The 20477-nt window shown below is 40.4% G+C and overlaps 2 protein-coding genes across 2 annotated transcripts; both read right to left on the bottom strand.

Annotated features, from left to right (window-relative positions):
• Nucleotides 1–9868: 9868 nt before the first annotated feature.
• LOC117153108 (protein turtle-like) lies at nt 9869–17260 on the bottom strand (the record flags this gene model as incomplete). The annotated part of the gene is made up of 5 exons (XM_033326735.1): nt 17025–17260; nt 16001–16336; nt 15141–15249; nt 10175–10395; nt 9869–10095 (listed from the first exon to the last, which is right to left on the bottom strand). Coding segments are annotated over exons 1-5 (1101 nt in total), but the record flags the coding sequence as incomplete, so codon positions are not given.
• Nucleotides 17261–17303: 43 nt separating this feature from the next.
• On the bottom strand, nt 17304–18696 carry LOC117153061 (butyrophilin subfamily 2 member A1-like). The gene is made up of 2 exons (XM_033326705.1): nt 18513–18696; nt 17304–17685 (listed from the first exon to the last, which is right to left on the bottom strand). Exons 1-2 carry the CDS (start codon nt 18580–18582, stop codon nt 17321–17323), a joined length of 435 nt encoding a protein of 144 aa, XP_033182596.1. The 5' UTR covers nt 18583–18696; the 3' UTR covers nt 17304–17320.
• Nucleotides 18697–20477: the final 1781 nt, after the last annotated feature.

Below are 20477 nucleotides of genomic sequence, written 5' to 3'. Positions count from 1 at the left end.
ATGAGTGGAAAGGTCCAGTTGGTCCTAATGACAGATCAGTGGAGACATGGAAATGTTTAGTAGAGATGGCAGTGGATTGGTTAACAACGATTGGAAACAACACCTTTGCTTTTGACGTGTCCTCAAGAGACAAGACACAAAGTAAAATAAAAGAAAAGTAAAAACCCAACCTCCTTTGACCACCACCAAAAGAATCAAAGAGCTATGTGAGGATGCTCTTCGTGGACTACGGCTCTGCGTTCAATACAATCATCCTGGACATACTAGTCACCAACTGTTCAACCTGTAGGTCCCCTCTCCCACCTGCATCTGGATTAACCGTTCTGGTTCCGGCCCCCACCTCTCCACCAAGCTCACACCCATTACTGGTTGCTGAGCCCCCTACTGTTCGCCCTGTATACCTAGGACTGCACTCCATCCCAGCAACCAATACTATCATCACGTTCCCTGATTATACCACGCCGGTTGATGTCACGATCCCAGCTTTCTCCTGCCTGATCTCTGGTTATTCCCCCTCCCTGCCTCACAGCTCTGAATGCTCATTATTCACACCTGTGCCACTCCTTCCCTTCTTAAGCAGCTCCACGTGCCTCTCAACTCTGCCAGATAGTCTCACATAAACTAAGGAGACAAACTATCCAGCGTTTCCTTCGGACTGACTTCCTGACCAACCTGCCTGACCGGAACCTGCCTCTGCTCATCCTTTCGGTACCATGAGTGTTTTCTGTTTCTGTTTGTGTTGGATATTCCTGTGTATGGCCTGGGCCGTCTCTTGACATAGCTTACTGCCCTACTGGATCTCTGATATCAGTGCTGCCTTTCTGTGTTGACCTAGTTTGTTTGGATGTCTTTATTAGTTTTATGGACTCTACTGTTTGGACAGCTCTTTGTGCATGATCTCGGATTTGTCTCTTGCTCTGCACCTTGGATATCTGGAAACTGTCTACTGACATTGTGTGTTTCATTACTGATTTTGCTTGTGCAACATCGCTCACACTTCAATCAAGATGTGCTTTTCTCTGCTCTTGGCCATCTTGGATCCACCACCATATTCATTGGTGGTGAACCACTACTTCTGGTTCACCACTCAACAGTTTACGTCACCTCCCAATCTCCTATCTAGTTCACTCCTCCCTTAGACTCGACCACCACTCACCAAGACTTCAGTTAGTATTCCTTACGTAACATTATCCAAGATCCAGCCAAAGACTCGAACTAACTCTGTCTCCTCTCCTAGACCACCATACTCACCTGGCGACAGCTCTGTTCAGTTGCTGAATCCTGTGCACGCTCCACTATTATTGTCATTATAATCATTATAATGATTATAATGCCCCCTAACATGAAAGCCTTAATGAAGAAAGCTCAGCAGCGGCTGACACACTGTCAGGTGTGTGGTCTGCAGGCTCCACAGCAGTGGACAGGAAAACTGTGGAGAGGGTGATAAATACAGCTCAAACAATCACCAGCTGCCCTCTGCCCTCCTTGGACGATATATCCAGGTCTTGTTGTCTTAGCCATCACAGGAGATTGAAATGTTGCTGTCTGGACGTCACCTCAGGTCAGGACTGCAAACAATCACTGAACATCCCACCAAGATACAATGTGCAATTCCACTGGGCCACCTGATAGGTGGTAGTCATTATATTGTTATACTGTTATTCTACTACTATTCTACTGTATTATATTTCAGCTCACTGTTGTTGAAAAGAGCACCCACAGTTTAGTTGTACTCCCCATGTGCAATGACAATAAAGTCTATTCTAATTCAAATTCTGTTTAATGTACTAATTACTTCAGTTGTTTAATATGTAACACTTATATTCTATATATAATGTTTCATTATTATTATTTTTTGGTTTGTCTTTAAAATTAATTAATTAATTCTAAAAGTAACTGTAACTGAAGAGATATGTAGTGAAATAAAAAGTAGAATATCTCCATCTGTCATGTAGTGGAGAAGAAATAGAAATACTCTAGTAAAGTACACTAAGTATTGTACTGCAGTACTGGAGCAGCCTAAAAGTCCTGGAGGTTACAAACAGGGGAATCTAAAACAGACACAGTTCAAAACTCAACAACGGACTCAATCAAATCTTTATCAAACATATTCAACATGAATTAGAAGAAACTGGACTGAATGAAAAACGCTGTCATCACTTTGTTTCTCCAGAGGTCCAACTGCAGACCTCAGTTCTGAGTCCAGTGAAACAACAGTGTTACTTTTCATCATGTGATCCCTTCATTGGAGCTGGGATTGTCATTCTCTGTGTGGAGAAACCTCGGCTCCTGTTCACATCAGTGTTTTTCTGATGAACACTGGTTTGATTTCAGTGTTCAGACAATCTCTGGTTTTAAATCACAGATATATTTAGTCCTGCTTCTGAACCCAGCTTGGATTGGATGTGCTCTCTTTCTACTTTTCTCCATTTTCTGTTCAAAATCTCACCTTTAAACTACATTTAGGACATTTTGAAATTGCCAGCAGGTACAGTTACTAGTTACTTTACACATGAAGATTTGACAGTTTCTCACTTGATTCTGGTTCTGAACAGAACAAACAGTTGATGGATGAAGCAGGAAAAGAATCATCAGATGGATCAATAATGAACAGAATTGTTAGAGTAAATATGATTTACTCACTGATTTATAATTTTCTTATTACAATCTTACTTCACTCATAAGGATAATTTCTTGTTTTTACTTATTGTCATTATGAAGGATACATGTGTGTGATGTTTAATCCTGTAAGCAACAAGAGCATGTTGTACTGTGCTGAAGCTGCACTTTGCACACAGACAGGAAACAGGAAAGGTCAGAAAAGGTCAGCGGCCTTGGAGTTGAACAGTTCTTGTTGCTATACGCCTATAACCAATGTTTTATCCTTGTATGGAGTTTCTTTTTCTTGCAATATGATCATCTTATATTCATCATGTAACCATAGCATACGCCCACATCTGTGACTTCAGGGTGTGTCTCATCTTTAATAAAAAGCTTGTACAAAGGGGAGACGGACGGAGTCGGAGGTGGAAATTCCTGGGTGAAGCATTTATGATGCTAAGATCTCAGGCCGGCTCCCCTTGCAAGTAAAAAGGCCAAAGAGTGTCCTTGTTGTGTTTTATTGTCTTCGTCTCTCAGCGTATGAAAAGTGTTGTGGCTATTTTAGACCCGACAAGAATCATCACAGCTCCATAGAAATCATTCACTGTCAGTGTCTCAGAGTTCTCTCTAATAAACTGAGGGACTTTGGACTAAACCACCTTTGTCGGGATTAACCAGCGGTTCCACCTGGACAAAGGTTTCCTGAATCACCTGGTTCAACGACGACACCGACTTTATCGACAGAGAGAACCAACAACAGAAAGAGACAGAAAACATACTCAGCCTGAAACGCAGACACTCTGAGCGTCCTCCACTCCCAGCATGCACTGGGAGAAGCAGTAAAAAGTCATAAAGTGAAACAATAAACCTGGACTTTGACTCCAGTCACACAAACACACTGTTAAAATGAACAGTCAGAACCAGTGAACCATGTTCTGCCTCGTCCCCACTCTACAGTTTGAATGTAGAAATTTGTGAATGTGAATGTGGGGACAGTGGACCGAGGCAACGAATAGAATAACTTTTTCAATAGATGCCAGACTGGGCCACAGAGCCCACTATCAGAAAAAACTACTGCAGAACTGAGACCAACATGTTGCTCATTTATTTCACTGGACGTTCAGACCACACAGAGCAGACGTCACCAACGATGGTGAACATGAAGATATTTGTGTCAGACACTGTGCAGATGGCGCTGCAGGAGCAGCAGCTAGTTACGGCAGCTCTCTCTTCTCTTTTTCCTTTTCTATTCTTTTCTATTGTTTCTTGGCCCGCCTTACGGGTTTTCTTTTATGTGGTCAATGCCTTTTGCAAGTCTGCACATAGGGGGACCAATTTTATTACTTTTGTGTTCTGTTTTTCATTGTTTTTTAACTTTTTTGGAGTGCGTCTGCGGATCCCCTCAGCTTCGCACATGGCTCCATTGTTTACTCCAGGGATCAGCTGTTAGCTCTGCGCGGCCCTGCACCTCTCTACAGCGAAAGACCTGAGGTACCACCTGAAATACGGAGGAAACGGAGAGGCTGCAGAGCAGGACGAAGGCTTCGGGAGAGGAGATGGAGGTACAAACCATACGTTCCATCCATCATTATGGGAAACGTCCGTTCCCTCTCCAACAAGATGGACGAGCTGACTGCGCTGACCCGGCTACAGCAGGAGTACAGGGAGTGTAGCCTCATGTGTTTCACTGAGACGTGGCTGAACGAATCGACGCCGGACTCTGTGGTCGCCCTGGATGGATTCAAACTGGTTCGGGCGGACAGGAGTTCGGGAGACAGTGGTAAGAAGAAAGGAGGAGGACTGGCGGTGTTTATTAACGAGAGATGGTGCAACCCGGCGCACGTCTCTGTTAAGGAACAGCTTTGCACCCGTGACATCGAGGTTCTCGCTGTGGGCATTCGGCCGTTTTACATCCCGAGGGAGTTTTCTCATGTTATAGTGTTTAACGTGTACATCCCTCCATCGGCCGACGCAGCGGCAGCCTGCGAGCGACTCCACGGAGCGGTGACGCGCATGCAGACCCGGCACCCGCATGTTAAGTGCCACACCAGGGAGAACAAGACGCTGGACTTACTGTATGCGATCGTTAAGGACGCATACGACTCCAGCCCCCTCTCCCCACTCGGCCGCTCCGATCACAACCTGGTGCATCTGCTTCCTGAATACAAACCCAGGGCGAGAAGAGAACCACCCCAGAAGAAGTCAGTGAGAGTGTGGACTGATGAGGCCAGTGAGAGATTGAGAGACTGTTTCCAGACCACGGACTGGGAGACACTCTGCAGCTCTCATGGAGAAGACATCGACAGCCTGACCCACTGCATCACTGACTACATCAACTTCTGTGTAGAGAACACTGTACCAACTCGGAGGGTGCGGTGTTTCTCTTACAGCAAGCCCTGGGTGACCCCTGAGCTGAGAGCCCTACTGAAGGAGAAGAGGAGGGTTTTTATTTCAGGGGACAGAGAGGAGCCGAAAAGAGTTCAGCATGACCTCAAATGCAAAATCAGACAGGCCAAGAACAGCTACAGGAGGAAGCTGGAGGAGCGGCTGGAGAACAACAACACTCGAGATGTGTGGAGAGGCCTAAAGACCCTCACTGGCCACGGACAGAGAGCAGGCACGGTGGCATCTGATGAAGATCAGGGCTTGGCCAACGAGTTAAATCTGTTCTTCAACAGGTTTGATTCCAGCCCTCCCCCTCCCACTTCACACATCTCCAGTACAGCAGCTACACCCACCCCCACGCACTCTCACCATTGCACACCACCCCCATCCACAACCATCCCATCTCTGCCCCCCACCTCCACCCCCCTTTGCCTCACTTCTAATCAGGTAAGGAGAGAACTGAGGCGACTTAAGACCAGGAAAGCTGCAGGTCCAGACGGCATCGGACCCGGACTGCTCAGGGACTGTGCTGACCAGCTCTGTGAGGTGGTCACTTACATCTTCAACCTGAGCCTGAGTCTGGAGACGGTCCCGATCCTGTGGAAGACCTCCTGTGTGGTTCTGGTTCCTAAGATGGCGCACGCTAAGGAGCCAAATCACTACAGATCAGTAGCCTTGACCTCCCACCTGATGAAGACCATGGAGAGGCTCATCCTCAGCCACCTTCGCTCAGTGGTCAGCACCGCGATGGATCCGCTGCAGTTTGCCTACAGGCCGAACATCGGAGTGGATGACGCTGTCATCTACCTGCTGCACCGGGCGTTGACTCACCTGGAGAATGCTGGAACCGCTGTGAGGGTCATGTTCTTTGACTTCTCCAGCGCCTTCAACACCATCCGGCCAGCTCTGCTGAGAGAGAAGCTGGAAGGGGCAGGAGTGGACGGACGACTGGCTGCATGGACAACCGACTACCTCACCAACAGGCCACAGTATGTGAGGCTACACAACTGTGTGTCAGAGGTGGTGGTTTCCAGCACTGGGGCTCCTCAGGGGACGGTGCTCTCACCGTTCCTTTTCACCCTTTACACATCGGACTTCACGTACGACACCAGCAGTTGTCACCTCCAGAAGTTCTCTGACGACTCGGCCATTGTTGGCTGTGTGTCGGGGGGGAACGAGCTGGAGTACAGGTCAGTCATTGTGGACTGGTGTGAGCGCAACCACTTGTGCTTGAACACCAGTAAGACAAAGGAGATGGTGATTGACTTCAGGAGGAGAACACCACAACACACACCGGTGAGCATCCAGGGTTTGGACATTGAGGTAGTAGACAGTTTTAAGTACCTGGGTGTTCACCTCAACAAGAAATTGGACTGGACTCACAACACCGATGCCCTGTACAAGAAGGGCCAAAGTCGCCTCCACCTTCTGAGGAGACTGAGGTCCTTTGGAGTGTGCAGGCCTCTCTTAAGGACATTTTATGACTCTGTGGTAGCCTCTGCTATCCACTACGCCGTGGTCTGCTGGGGAGCAGGCAGCACAGACCGGGACAGAAAGAGGCTCAACAAGCTGGTCAGGAGGGCCAGTTCTGTCCTGGGCTGTCCACTGGACTCTGTGGAGGAAGTGGGTGAAAGGAGGATGTTGGCCAAGCTAACATCCATCATGGACAACACCTCTCACCCACTACATCGGACAGTGGAGGCACTGAGCAGCTCCTTCAGTTGCAGACTGTTACACCCTCCATGTAGGAAGGAGCGGTTCCGCAGGTCATTCATTCCCACAGCTGTGAGACTGTACAATGCCACAGTTTAAATATACATGTACAAAACCGGTCCATAGCCCGTCTGACTGTATTGTTTTTACTTTATTTTATTTATTTTTTATTACGTATAACATATTATATATGTTAACTCGTAATAGTGTATATAGTTGTAGATTCGCGTAAAATGTTTATTACTTTTGTATTTTAAACACCCTCTCATTCTTTTTGCACATTGCTGTTGTTCTTTTTGCACTGACCTGCTGTAGCAATTGAATTTCCCCAATGTGGGATCAATAAAGAATATCTTATCTTATCTTATCTTATCCAACATTCACCACAGTCACTACTTCAGTCAGAGTAACTCTCTCTGTGTCCAGCAGGGGGCAGAAGAAGCTGTTTAATCAGTGCAGAGCAAGAGAAGAAGACCAGGTGATGATGATGAGTCAGAACATCCTCACATTACACAGTTCCTACTGCTGTGTTCTGTATGTTATAAAGTACTTTAGAGGGAGAAGACACGTCCTACCACTGAACCAATGTTTAAAACTATTATAACTGACTAAATATTAAACAATCTGCTGATTTACTTTAAGGTAAATTAATTAACAAAATAAAAATAAAATATTTAAATTATTAATATCAACAGTGTCCTCCTCGTTACAGTTCTGCTGTATTGCATTGGTAATATATACACAATTTTAATAGAATGAATACAATTACAAGATAATATGAATTAATAATATTAAATATATTAAATATTTATCATCACACGTAAGATAAGAAACTTTCTCTAACTCTCAATAATTCACTGATTATTAAACAAACACAGACACTCAGAATATGTTTTCTGTTCAGTTTAACACTAAATGATGTCGGTGCTGTTAATAGTCTGTGGTTATGGTTTGTGGATGTTTGTGCACAGTAGAGAGGTGTGGATCTGTTACCACAAACAAACAAGAACAAGTCAAAGTTTCCATTTTAACACCTTTGTATAAACCACAGAACTATGAGAAAAACAGCTGCTACATTTAGACCAAAGTTTATTGATGCTTCAGAGAAACAAGTGAATAAATATAAATAAAAAGTAAAGTTAATGTGGAATCACTGAAAACTGTATAAGTGGGTTATACAAAAAATGATCCATGTCTAAAAATGAAATAACAGAATTTAAGGTGTTGTAACCAGTTCCAGATCAGCAGGTGGACGTCAGTGTTTGAACTGTTGTGAAGGTGTGAAGCTCGACTTCAGTGAAGAGTAGACGACCTCTGGTTCTGGACAAAAGTCTGAACACAAACACACAAAGTCACATGTTTATCTGACGATGTTATTTCTGACATAGGTAAAGATTACTATCACTTTCTCATGTAGGTGTAGTTAGTTAAATGTCTGGTTACTCTACTGCAGGTCAAGACTGAAAGAAGCCTTCAGTAACTACAGCTTTACAGTACGTGAAGTTTGTTTTAAATACAACCATGGTCGTGGTCCTCAAGGACCAGAGTTACCCATCACTGGACCTAAGCTTAGCTTAGCATAAGGAAACAGTGAATGTAGCTGGACCTGCAGCTGCTCCTCTGCTCCTGTTTGGTCTGATGACTATTTGTCCATAACTGACATCTTCTGTTCTCACACCTGAGTAGACAACATCTGGATCAGTGTCTGTAAAATAAAATACAGAAGACATCACTACAGATAGTTGATAATAGTACTTTTTACTGCAAATGTTAGAACGACGAGTTAGAACTGTAGTACTAGAGCTATAGTAAACAAGTATTTTTAGTTTTTAATTCTAAAAATTGCTGTGGTTTACAAATGCTACTAAAATACTAGATTTAGTTTGACAAAGATCAGAGTGAGAAGAAAACAACACAAAGCAGCAGATGGTTCATCACCTGACACATGGATTTGAACCCAGGACCTTACATTTACATTTACATTTAGTTAGAAGCTTTTATCTAAAGTGACTTACAAGTAAGGTACAAAGCAAAAAAATATCAAATCCAGGGAGACAAACTTTAAGGTGCTCTAGAGACAGCTGTTTGAGTTGAACAGGTTATAAGATTTTATTTTTCAAGAGTTGTGTTTTCAGCATGTTTTTGAAAGTTAAGAGTGACGTAGCTGAGTGTGTAGAGGTGGGTAGTTTGTTCAATCATCGTGGAACCAAAGAACTGAAAAGTTTTGTCAGGGATCTTTTGAGGTGAGAGAACCACAAGACGTGATGATGAGAGAGAGGGATTGTTGACCTGGATGACTGAGTTCAGGTGGGTCGGTGCTGTTGAGTTGATCACTTTACAGGTGAGAGTCAGGACCTGAACCTGATGCAGCAGCTACAGGAAGTCAGTGCAGAGATCTGAAGACTGGTGTAACGTGTTGTTTCTGGGCGATCAAAACTGAGACGGGCTTCAGTGTCTCACAGCATTGTTGTTATCAATATTAGTTATATTAGTAGTATTACTAGTATTTGTAGTAGTAGTAGTAGTAGTAGTAGTAGTATTGAGCTGCAATATACAAAAAAAAAAAAAAAATCAAAGCAGAAGTACAAATGAACACTTACCTCTGCTTTCCCTGGTTGTTTGTTGTTGGTGACTGTTTTTATTTAATATTTTGACTTCACTGTATGTGATGTCATCTTCTTTAACTTTTACTTCACCAGCTGGAACAAACCAACATGAACCAACTCAAATTGCAGATGAAATGTGTAACTTGTAGTTTTTGTAAATTTGAAGGAAACAGTAAAATGTAATTAAGAGAATACTGTAACATGGGAGGACGTATGTTAAACAGAATCAGTCTAACTTTATAAAGTCTGTATCTCACCTTTAGATTTCTTCTTAACACATCGTCTCACCAGTAGAATCAGTAAAATCAGTAGAAGCAGAACAAAGACAACAGAACATGTAACAGACACTGTGACGAGAGGAGCAGTAAAGGAAGGTCCATAGGCAGTAGAGGTAGAGGTGGTGGTAGGTGGAGGTGTTGTAGTTGTTTTTCCTAAAATGAACCAATAAAAATATTAAATCATTGTCACATAATGAATAATGACTGGAGACTTAATTTATAAAGAAACAAAGAATTTAAGTTAAAGTTTTTTTCATCCTGCTGACCTGTGACAGAGATCCAGCTGGGTGGAGACTCTCCATGACTGCTGATGTGACACTTGTAGAGGCCTTCATCAGACTTGGTAACATGGTGGATGGTCATGTGACCTGTAGGCTCAGTCCTGATGAGGGAGCCATCTTTATAGAAATCAGCTGGGAGCTTGGAGGGAGGGCTCTTTGTTTGACAGTGCAGAGTGACATCATGTCCCTCCATCACAGGGAGGACAGGACTCTGCAGGATCACTGATCCACCTCAACACAGAGACAAACTACAGCATTTCATCCATTTCCACACAGACTCATCAACACTAACTCCACAGTCTGATCTTACCAGAGACAGTGATGTTGATGATGCTACTGGTTGATCCCTCTCTGGACTCACACCAGTAAACTCCACTCTCCAGTGAGTTGATGTAGCTGATGTTACAGGAGGAACCAGCTGTTCTTCCCCAACCGTCTCCACACTGTCTCCTGGTGTCTATCTTTGTGTTCCTCCTCAGTGTCCATCCAGCAGAGCTGTCGTCCTCCTCACAGCTCAGAGACACAGACTCATCTTCAAACAGCTGAGATCTGTTGGGACTCACAGTCAGATGAGCTGGAGAAAGATTCATGCAGAGGTAAAAATTGTATAAATTAGTTTTGAAGCACCAAATAGTTGTTAGAGTGACATTCACATTTCCACATTACATTATATCAAGTCAATTTGTATTTCTGTCTTCTTTTCCTGAACTTTCTGTCAAATTTGGATTCTGAAAGTAAAAACTTCTGTTTCTAAGTTACTCACAGTCTCTCGTTCACACCAGAGAATGTAGATGAAACAAATATCAAGTATTTTATCACCTACACAGAAAAGTTGTGAACAGCTCACTAATCACTCAGCACGTTTCAATGGAATTGTTTTTACACTAATGGATGATATTGTAGGTTAATTAATCTGTTTATTAATATGCAGTTGATGAAAGGGGGTTTTGGAGAAGTCTGTGTCTCCAGGAGATAAAGAACTCTGTAAAGTAAAATCAGTTTCTTGGAAAATATGGTCGTTCTTCAACACAGACTCAATCTGAACGATCGTTAGCTTCAATCACCTTCATCTATTTATCAAAAAACACTGTACAAGTGTAAGTTAAGGAGCTGCTGGGTAAAATCAGCAACTTGATGTTTTAACATCTTCACAGAATCAGTAGAGAAGTTTACTGACCTTGGTTTGTTGTGCAGCACAGCAGTGAGATCACGACTGAAGAAGAAATAAATAAATAAATAATATTATGAGAGTGGGAATTAGAAATGAATTCATGGTAAATAACTGGAAACACACTTTTCTACTGGTTATTTCAGTGTAATCATCATGAATCATCAAACACATGCAGCTCTGCACAAACAGCTGGAGACTTTTTGAAGTTGACATGAGATTTCTTGATGATCAGTACCTGAAGTCAGAGTGTATGAAGCATAAAGAACCAACCTGAGCTGTAACTATACAGAGGGAGGGCTGGACGGAGTCTCATACTGGTTCTAACTTCACTTGTTCTTCATAACTTCATATTATAATTGATGATTATTATAATAAATAAATACATATGAAAACACATTTTGTAAGTTGAATATTACTTAAATACTGAAGCAGCATCTCTCTGTGGTTAGAATAAACTGAATGTGTTGCCTCATTGTTACCCAGTTAACTAGCATGTTAGCAAGATAATTATCTAACTTACTGCGAATGGTAAGAAGTAGATTTCAAAATAACTAGTGTATACATCACTATGTACTGTATACATATAGTGAATACATCAAATTTAATGTATTTTGAAATTTTGAAATTAATGCAAATCTACAGTTTTACAATTTGTTTCTTTTTGTCTTTTTTTAAATGATTTTCCATCTCAGCTCAGCTGTTGGGTATAATTCAATGTCATGAAAACAGATAGATGGATGTGTAAATTTTAAACAACCTTCTAACATGTCATCGATCTTTAGATCTGTGTTCATTAGACGTGTGTTTTCGAATAATTACTGAAGCTCTTTGTGTTCTTATACAGAAAGTACCAAACTATCATCCATATTACTTCAATTCTTATTCAGTTATTATTTTATTATTGCTGAAATATTATTCCTATTATTTATTACATGAGATGTTTAATGTAAAGTGCTGCTCAAAATGTTCATCTCAGTGTAACAGCAAAGACGCACAGAACATTTAAAGCTGATCAATGATATTTTAACAGTATTGATTTAAAAAAAAGTTAAAACTTACTACGTAGGGGAAGAAAATGATCTGACCATGATCTGGCTTCTTTACCGTGATCCACATTGTCAGAACATAAATTACTGAACTTCTTTCTTGTTAATTTACATTTTAAATCCTCCATTTTTCTTTGTTTCCTTTTCTTTAAATGTTGACTAAGATCTTCTCTTTTCATTCTGACACAGTAAATAAAAATCATTTAATAACATATCTTGTACTCACAGAGCAGCCACTGAAGAGCTGTTTGGTCCATTGTGCTACTTGGTGATGTGAGATTATCAACACATGTTCTTGCACTTCCTTCCTCTTTGTATTTGAGTCTGCTAGTGTGATATTTCTGTTCCAGCAATTGACAGGAGAGAGCACATTTAGTTTTATGTTAATATCTCACAGATAAACCATCAGCACTCTGCCAATATGTTGTTAGAGGCCTGGTATAAACAAGACAGGATGACCTTAGCATCATCTTAAGAACCATCTTATGAGATTCAGGATTCCAAAAAGTTCATTAATCACATGTGGAAATTGTTTAACATTCACATTTATCTGTGTTTGTTTGTTTTTATTATTCGGTTTTATGGTTCATTGGGTTTAATGACTTGTTGGTTTATTTGTATCTGACCAACAACACATGCACAAAAACTGTAAGATCATAAACAGCGTGGACGCTGCAGAGGTGAGAAACTTCACAGGAAAGACTTTAGTACTGAATGTCTCAGGTTACGAGCCTGTAACACTGTTAATTCTGTTTCAGTAATTCTGAAATTCACTCCAGGTGCATTTTAAGGGTCAGAGATTTCTTTGAGTTCATTAAGTTTTGCAACATACTATGAAGTTCAGTGTTTTTGGATTTAAAGTGCACAATAACCTCCTGCAGCTTGATATCAAATATCTTTATTGATGCAGTTCCTACAAATATAGCAGCATAAAGAGAGATGGTCACGTGACGACCAGAGCTCTGTAGCTTCAGTCTACATGTTGTCTGTTCTCCTTCTTAGTATTGTTGCTATAATGTAAAAACACATACTGACCCAGACATTAACACCCAGATCCACTAATCTACCACTATTTATTTATTGACTCTTACTGCTCACGTAAAACAGGGGTCTCTAACTCTATTTACCTGGGGGCCACAGGAAGCAGAGTCTGGGTGAGACTGGACCGCATCAGGTTTTCCTTAAATCAGTTTCTTTTTATTTTTTAATACAAAATAAATAAAAACTTAAAAAATCAATAAGAAAATAAAAAATAATAATAATAACAATGAAATAATAATAATTATTAGATATTCTATCTGCTGTATTCAGATTCAGATGTCTGTATTAACAGTTCTTTAACCTTTAACCTTGTTCAGCATCCTGCTCTCAACAACCTGATTATCTCCTGAACTTTGATCCCATCACTCATCGAGTTGTATTCATGAAGCTTTTTAAGGATGAAAGTGGCTCCTAGTGATAAAATAATTTACAAATTCTTAGAATAATGATGTTTTATGATAATTTTCTTTAATTTTAAAACTAAAAGTAAAGATGTGATTGACAAAACATCTTAGACCTTTAAAGAACTAAGGTGAAAAATTGTTGGGAGAGGAGAACTTTTAAGAAGTTTAAGAGTTTGTTAAGCACAAAACAAAACAGTGGAAGGACAGAGATTTAATTAAATTAATATTAATTTAAGTCACAGCACTGACTGGGATCCACTAAATGCTGCAGGAACCTCCATCATGGGGACGAACTAAACTCTAAACTTGTTCTTAATCCCACCAACGACACCACAGTCGATATCAACCAACCAGTCCAAACACAGTCTCAACACTAACTGAACCACTTAAACCTAAAAGTGAACAGAACCATCAGTTCTCACACTCACAGCACAAATCATAAAGTCCAAGCTGCCACTTCACTCAGATCATTACAATACATCTAATGATCAACCAATCACAGCGTTTAAAACAACGTGTCATCAATAGCAACAGGGTCAAACACAGCTCCTCACTCAGATAACAGCTGTTGTCCTTAAAGTTAGTGGTGCAGTTGGTGAAGTGGTCGCCCATCAACTCAGGGCCGGTAGTTTAAGACACAGCTCCTCTTAGACACATGTCAAATGTCTCTGTACAAGAGACTGAACCCCCAAAACCCACAGACACTGAGGCTGAAGAAGCCTGATTAAAAGAAAAGGAAATAAAACTATTAGAACTAAATGTGGTTTATGTCTCTTTCTGTATTAAACTGAAACTTCCTCAAATTAAACTGTTCTGAGAAGTAAATGAAAAACTTTAAATCTTTTATATCCACACACAGAGACACGTGTTTATAAAGATCAAAGGTCATGAAACAAAAGTCACAGAGTTTCTATCATTGATGAAGAAAAACTTTCCTCCTAAACTGTCTCAGTTCTTTGTCTCGTGTTTATCAGTGTAAAACAACATTTCTGCTTTATTTAAATACTTCAAACTACAACAACACGTCAAGATGTTCTGAGGAATCAGGAAACTAAAAGTCACGTACACAGAGAGATGAGAGTAAAAATACTGTGAGTATTCTCACTGACTGTTGTACTGACTCAGTGATAAAACATTGATAAAATATTTAAGCTGCTCATTTGGAAGTAAAATCAGTTTTTATTTTAAATAAGCTCCAACAGAAAGACACATTCAAGAAATAATAATAAGTTGAGATGAGAAGATGAGTAAATCCACATTAATGATAAGACAATGTTTGAACAGTGGTAAAAATACATTCAATACAGTTTATACAGTAGAACACGTGTATTCACATTAGATCAGCCAAGTTGAGTTGATTAATTAACTGATATAAAACTATAAACACTTTAATAAATTAACACTTTAATAAACCAGGATTTGTATCTTCTCCTAATGTCCATTAGTAAAATTCCTGCTCTGACCTGAGTAGATTAGGATATCAGGTATTAATGAGGAAGTGAAACAGTGGAGGATGGAGGAGACACAGTTCAACTCAGTGTTTGTTGAATTCTCCCAGTGAACAACAACAGGACTCATATCTGATCAGTGGTTTCAACATTGAACTCTTTCTACCTGAATGGTCCCAGAGAAACACAATAAACCAGGTTTTCCTCAGTGTCCTGAATCAGTGGGACCTCTGGAGAAACTGTCTCTGCTTCAACAAACTGTCTGCAGCTCTGTGCTGTGAGTCAACGAGGAGGTTTGAGTTGGATTAGACAGAAACTGAAGACAAACTAAAAACATGTGGAACAGAGTTCAGTTTTCATTTTTACTTTACCAGTCACAGAAGCAGCAGTTTGACCACTTTACATCTCTGGATGGAGTTTGGTGAAAAAGACCAAACTGTCACTTCTGTTCTCCACATTTTAACAGAGTCCCAAATATTTGATAGACTTTATAGTTTTAGTTTTCTACAAAGTCTCTGTTTTATCATTGTTGTTTAAAAGGAGCAGGAGAAGAAGATTCAGCAGCAGAGTCAGTTTGGACTGTTTGAAGTTCAGTTCTTTGTTCAGGAGGTTGTTGGTATGAAGACTGGTCTGTGGATCCTCTTTGTTTTTTATAGAACAAAAACCCAGCAATACCAACAACAACAAGCAACAAAACAAGTACAACAGGTATCACTACACCAATTAGTGTGGTGTTTCCTCCACCCTTGTCTCCTCCATCCTTGTTGGTACCTGCAGATGAGAAGCAGCAGTGAGTCAGCAGGTGTCAGGTAGGTGATGAGTGAAGAACACAACAGAATCCATTTCCTCTTCAAACTCCTGTCAGACATTATCTACTGCACTTTGATCCCATCACTCATACCAGCTGTTTTCTACAAAGTCTCATCAACACCAACATCTGATCTGTGATGTTTCACTCTCACATCAACAACCAGGAAGCAGCTTCAACTCTGATCCACACACACACACACACACACACTAACTCACCTGAGTCTGTAACTGTCAGGTTGATGATGTTAATGAGTGTAAGTATGCCATTCCCATTTCCAACATAACACTCATATGTTCCAGCATCATTGATGTTGACGTTCTTCAGAATCACAGACACGTCTCCGTCCTTCATCTCTGGATCTTTCAGCTCCACTCGACCACGATAAGATTCAAGCTGGTACTTTTCATGTGATAAATGTTTTTCTCTCATAAAGAAGACGTAGCCGTCCTCTGCCGTCAGATCAGCTCTCGTCCACCTCAACATTAAAACAGCTTCATCTCTGGGCCCCTGACACTGCAGAGTGACGTCCTCTCCAGGTTTTGCTGTTATTTCTTGTGATTTAAACAAACAGAAAGTAAAAGTCATAAAGTCAGTTATTTATTAAACACTTTAATTTTCAGCTAACATCTAAACAACTCTACTGACTAAACTTTGCCCACATGAAACGTGGTCCTTATCTCAAATAACAGAAGTGAATTCATCAGTAAATAAAAGAGGAAAGACTGGATTATGAACATTCATGTGTAGATGTGTTTCTCAGACACGACAAGTTTCTACGGAGTCATGGGGTCATGGTGTTGACATTTTAAGAGTTAACAGAGGATAAACCTGGATATAACCTGAAATTAACCTGGATAAACCTGGCTATAGCACTGCTGAGGTTGATTGAAACAGACTCAAAGGTCACTGTAGGTCTCAGATCTGAATGGTCCTGTGGATTGGGAGGAAAGATGAGAAGCAGCAGTGAGTCAGCAGGTGTCAGGTAGGTGATGAGTGAAGAACACAACAGAATCCATTTCCTCTTCAAACTCCTGTCAGACATTATCTACTGCACTTTGATCCCATCACTCATACCAGCTGTTTTCTACAAAGTCTCATCAACACCAACATCTGATCTGTGATGTTTCACTCTCACATCAACAACCAGGAAGCAGCTTCAACTCTGATCCACACACACACACACACACTCACACACACACACACACACACACACACACACACACACACACCCTAACTCACCTGGTTCAACTCTCAGGTTGATGATGCTGATTAGCTGAACATCTTGTCTATGTCCAACATAACACTCATATGTTCCAGTATCATTGATGTTGACGTTCTTCAGAATCACTGATGCGTCTCCGTCCTTCATCTCTGGATCTTTCAGCTCCACTCGACCACGATAACATTCAAGCTGGTACTTTTCATATGACAAATGTTTTTCTCTCATAAAGACTCTGATCCACACACACACACACACACACACACACACACACACACACTCACACTCACACTCACACTCACACTCACACTCACACTCACACACACACACACACACACTCTAACTCACCTGGTTCAACTCTCAGGTTGATGATGCTGATTAGCTGAACATCTTGTCTATGTCCAACATAACACTCATATGTTCCAGTATCATTGATGGTGACGTTCTTCAGAATCACAGACACGTCTCCGTCCTTCATCTCTGAATCTTTCAGCTCGACTCGACCATGATAAGATTCAAGCTGGCATGGGATGCACATGCTGCCGTCTCTGAAGTAGTAAACGTACTTCTCTGACTTCAGGTCAGGTTTACTCCACTTTATGAGTTCAATGGAAACTTTTCTGGGATCCTGACACTGAAGAGTGACGTCTTCTCCAGGTTCAGCTTTAATCTCATATTGTTCTGAAGAAACAAAAGTCAGTGATAAAGTTCTTTAGGAAATATTTTCATATTCATCACTTCTCTAAACATTTCTACAGTCTAATCACTTCACTACTACAGCAGCTAAACACTGAATTTACCACAGAACATGATCTGTAATAAAGAGAGATGAGGTTTAAGAAGTCTGCTGTGAATTATCATCATCATGTATAAAAAAGGACAGAAGTTAAGTATCAGAGGGGGTTGTTCATCAGCTTCAGCTGTTTGCTGTTAAACTCAACAGGTATTTCACTAACTCAGGACATTTTAACTGTTCTACTCTTGATATTCACCTGTTCTACTGAACATGACAGTCGCTGTTTGCTCTGCAGTGATCACATGTTTCTCCACACAGCTGTTCTCATTTTCTGACACTGATCATTAAACCAAAAGTGAATCTAAAGCATTTCTTAGACAAACTGAAAGATTTGCTGCTGCCTGCTGGATCTTTATTATACAACATTCACTGAATCTCACACGTCGTCTTCAACAGACCTGTGTAACATTAAACATCTACTAACAGTTCTGATCTCCCTCTTCAACATATACTTTATACTTTATACTGTAAAATGTGTTTTATTTGTATTTTAACATCAACTGTAGTAATGAGGAAGTTAAGCTGCACTGAACAGAGACAGGGTGTGGTCAGTTCAGTTATTGAACAGGTTTGTTGGTTACAGTTAGTTTTCATCACAATGTTGTCACATCCAGATCTTATTAAATCTCTTGTTGAAACCTGGATGTGGTTTCTGTTTGTTCACCTCAGTTTATATTGAACCGTAAACGCGACATCCTCTCACACAACCTACCTTCAGCAGCAGCGTGGTGAAGCAAACATGTGATCAGAAAAAAGAATAAAATCCACTGTGAAGACGTCATCTTTACCTTTTCTGATACTGTTACTGTTAATTTTATTGTTGTGATAATAAATAAATGTCTCGCATCTTATAAATCTAAAAGTTTCCTTTCTTCCGATTCTTCTTCCGTGTTAAATGTCTCCACATGCGCACTAGTATTTCTGCGCACTAGTGTTTCTGTGCACTAGTATTTCTGCGCACTAGTATTTCTGCGCAGGTCCTCGTTTACTCACTCTTCTTGCTCCATAAACTACGATGATACAAATATAAATGTTTGTTGTATCTTTATTAACTTTAATTTTAAAAACTATCTTGGAGCACACAGGTGATTTAACTATCAAGCCCCTCTCCTGTGAACCAGCTCCCAGTTCAGGTTCTGGAGGCAGACACCCTCTCTACATTTAAGACTAGACTTTAAACTTTCCTTTTTTATAAATCTTATAGTTAGAGATGGATCAGTGACTCCAGACAGGTCTGCTTCAGGCCTGGCTGGAACTTTTCCACCACCTTCACCATTAAAGTGAATTAAATTTGATGTGGAAATTGGAAACACTGTTTTAACTTCACCTACAAACTCTTAAACTCTCTACTAACAGAAACATACAGCTCCCACTTTAATGGAACATCTAAAGAGCATCAGTAATAACATTAATTCTTACCTTAGACTTCATGATGAGGAGGATGGTTCCTTTAGCAAAGGAAAAAACAAAAGACTCATAATCTCCATGTTTCTAATGTAGGATATACAGACAGAAGAACATCTGTCACTGCTGCTGAAACATTTAACAGTGTCAGTAACAAGGAAGAACATGAAGTAAAAACACCTTTCTTGAGAAACAGGAATCACAGAGCTGAAGTCTCAATCATCTACACAGCACAACACTTCATGTTCAAGATGTCTCAAGGTCTGTCTCACAGTCTGAATCCATCAACATGTAACATCAGAATGTATGAAATGGGAATTTTAATGCAGTTCAGTGTAAAATCACAGGATAACATTTGTACTTCACAGTAAATAGCATCAAATCTTCATCTTTGCTGTTAAACAACAACTTTTCTAATCCTCATTATTATTATCCATCACTTCTGTAATGTCCTTATCTACAAAGATGTTCTCTCTTCTCAGTTTGAGGATCTTAAATCTAAAGACTGTGAATTACCAAAGTGACTTCAAAGAACTAGAGGAGACTGAGAAACTGCTGAATCACCTCAGTCTGAGAAACAAGGAAATAACTGTCTGTACCAGCAGGTGGCAGCAGTTTGTGCTCATCCTCTAAAATAAAGAGCAGATAAAGGATCACAGATATACAAACTGTAAAAGATTCATTATTTTTACACCACAGACAGTTCACAGTTACTGCTAAGAGAGAATTGGTCTGAGAATAAGTGATTGACTCTGTGGTCCATTTCTCCTCTTTATATTGAGTCACTAAGCTGAACAGCCAATCAGAGTGGTCTATTTCTCTGACATGTCTGCTGCTGATTCATCAAGCTGAACCTGCTGAAATGTCTCTAATGGGAGTCTGACTAGTGGGTCTCCCCACTTCAGAAAAATGTTCTCCCATTCTTCAGTGTGATCAGTTTAGAGAAGTTTACTTACTTTTAAAATGTTCTTTTAAAATCCAAACATGTCCTCACAAAAAAACTACAGTTTGTTTTTTATTGTTGTAAATACGTTATGAACTAATCTATTCCAGATCCCCTAGTTCACTTTAACCACCACAGATAAAAGTCCAACTCAACCATTGTCTGATTCTAAACTGAAGAATAAAACCAAAGCTTCAACCAGTCCTTCAGGTATTAATGGACCAGTTCAAAAAGTTCCCACTACACTGGTTGAAAATCAAAAACATTTCTAATAAATATCACTTTACAAACACACAGAGCTGAGAACAAACCTGTCCAGGGTGTACCCCA

The sequence above is a fragment of the Anabas testudineus genome, chromosome 18 (genome assembly GCF_900324465.2).
Source record: "Anabas testudineus chromosome 18, fAnaTes1.2, whole genome shotgun sequence".
NCBI classification, from domain to species: domain Eukaryota; kingdom Metazoa; phylum Chordata; class Actinopteri; order Anabantiformes; family Anabantidae; genus Anabas; species Anabas testudineus.
Note: the sequence above shows the minus strand (reverse complement) of the source record. Positions and strands in the feature narration are given on the sequence as shown.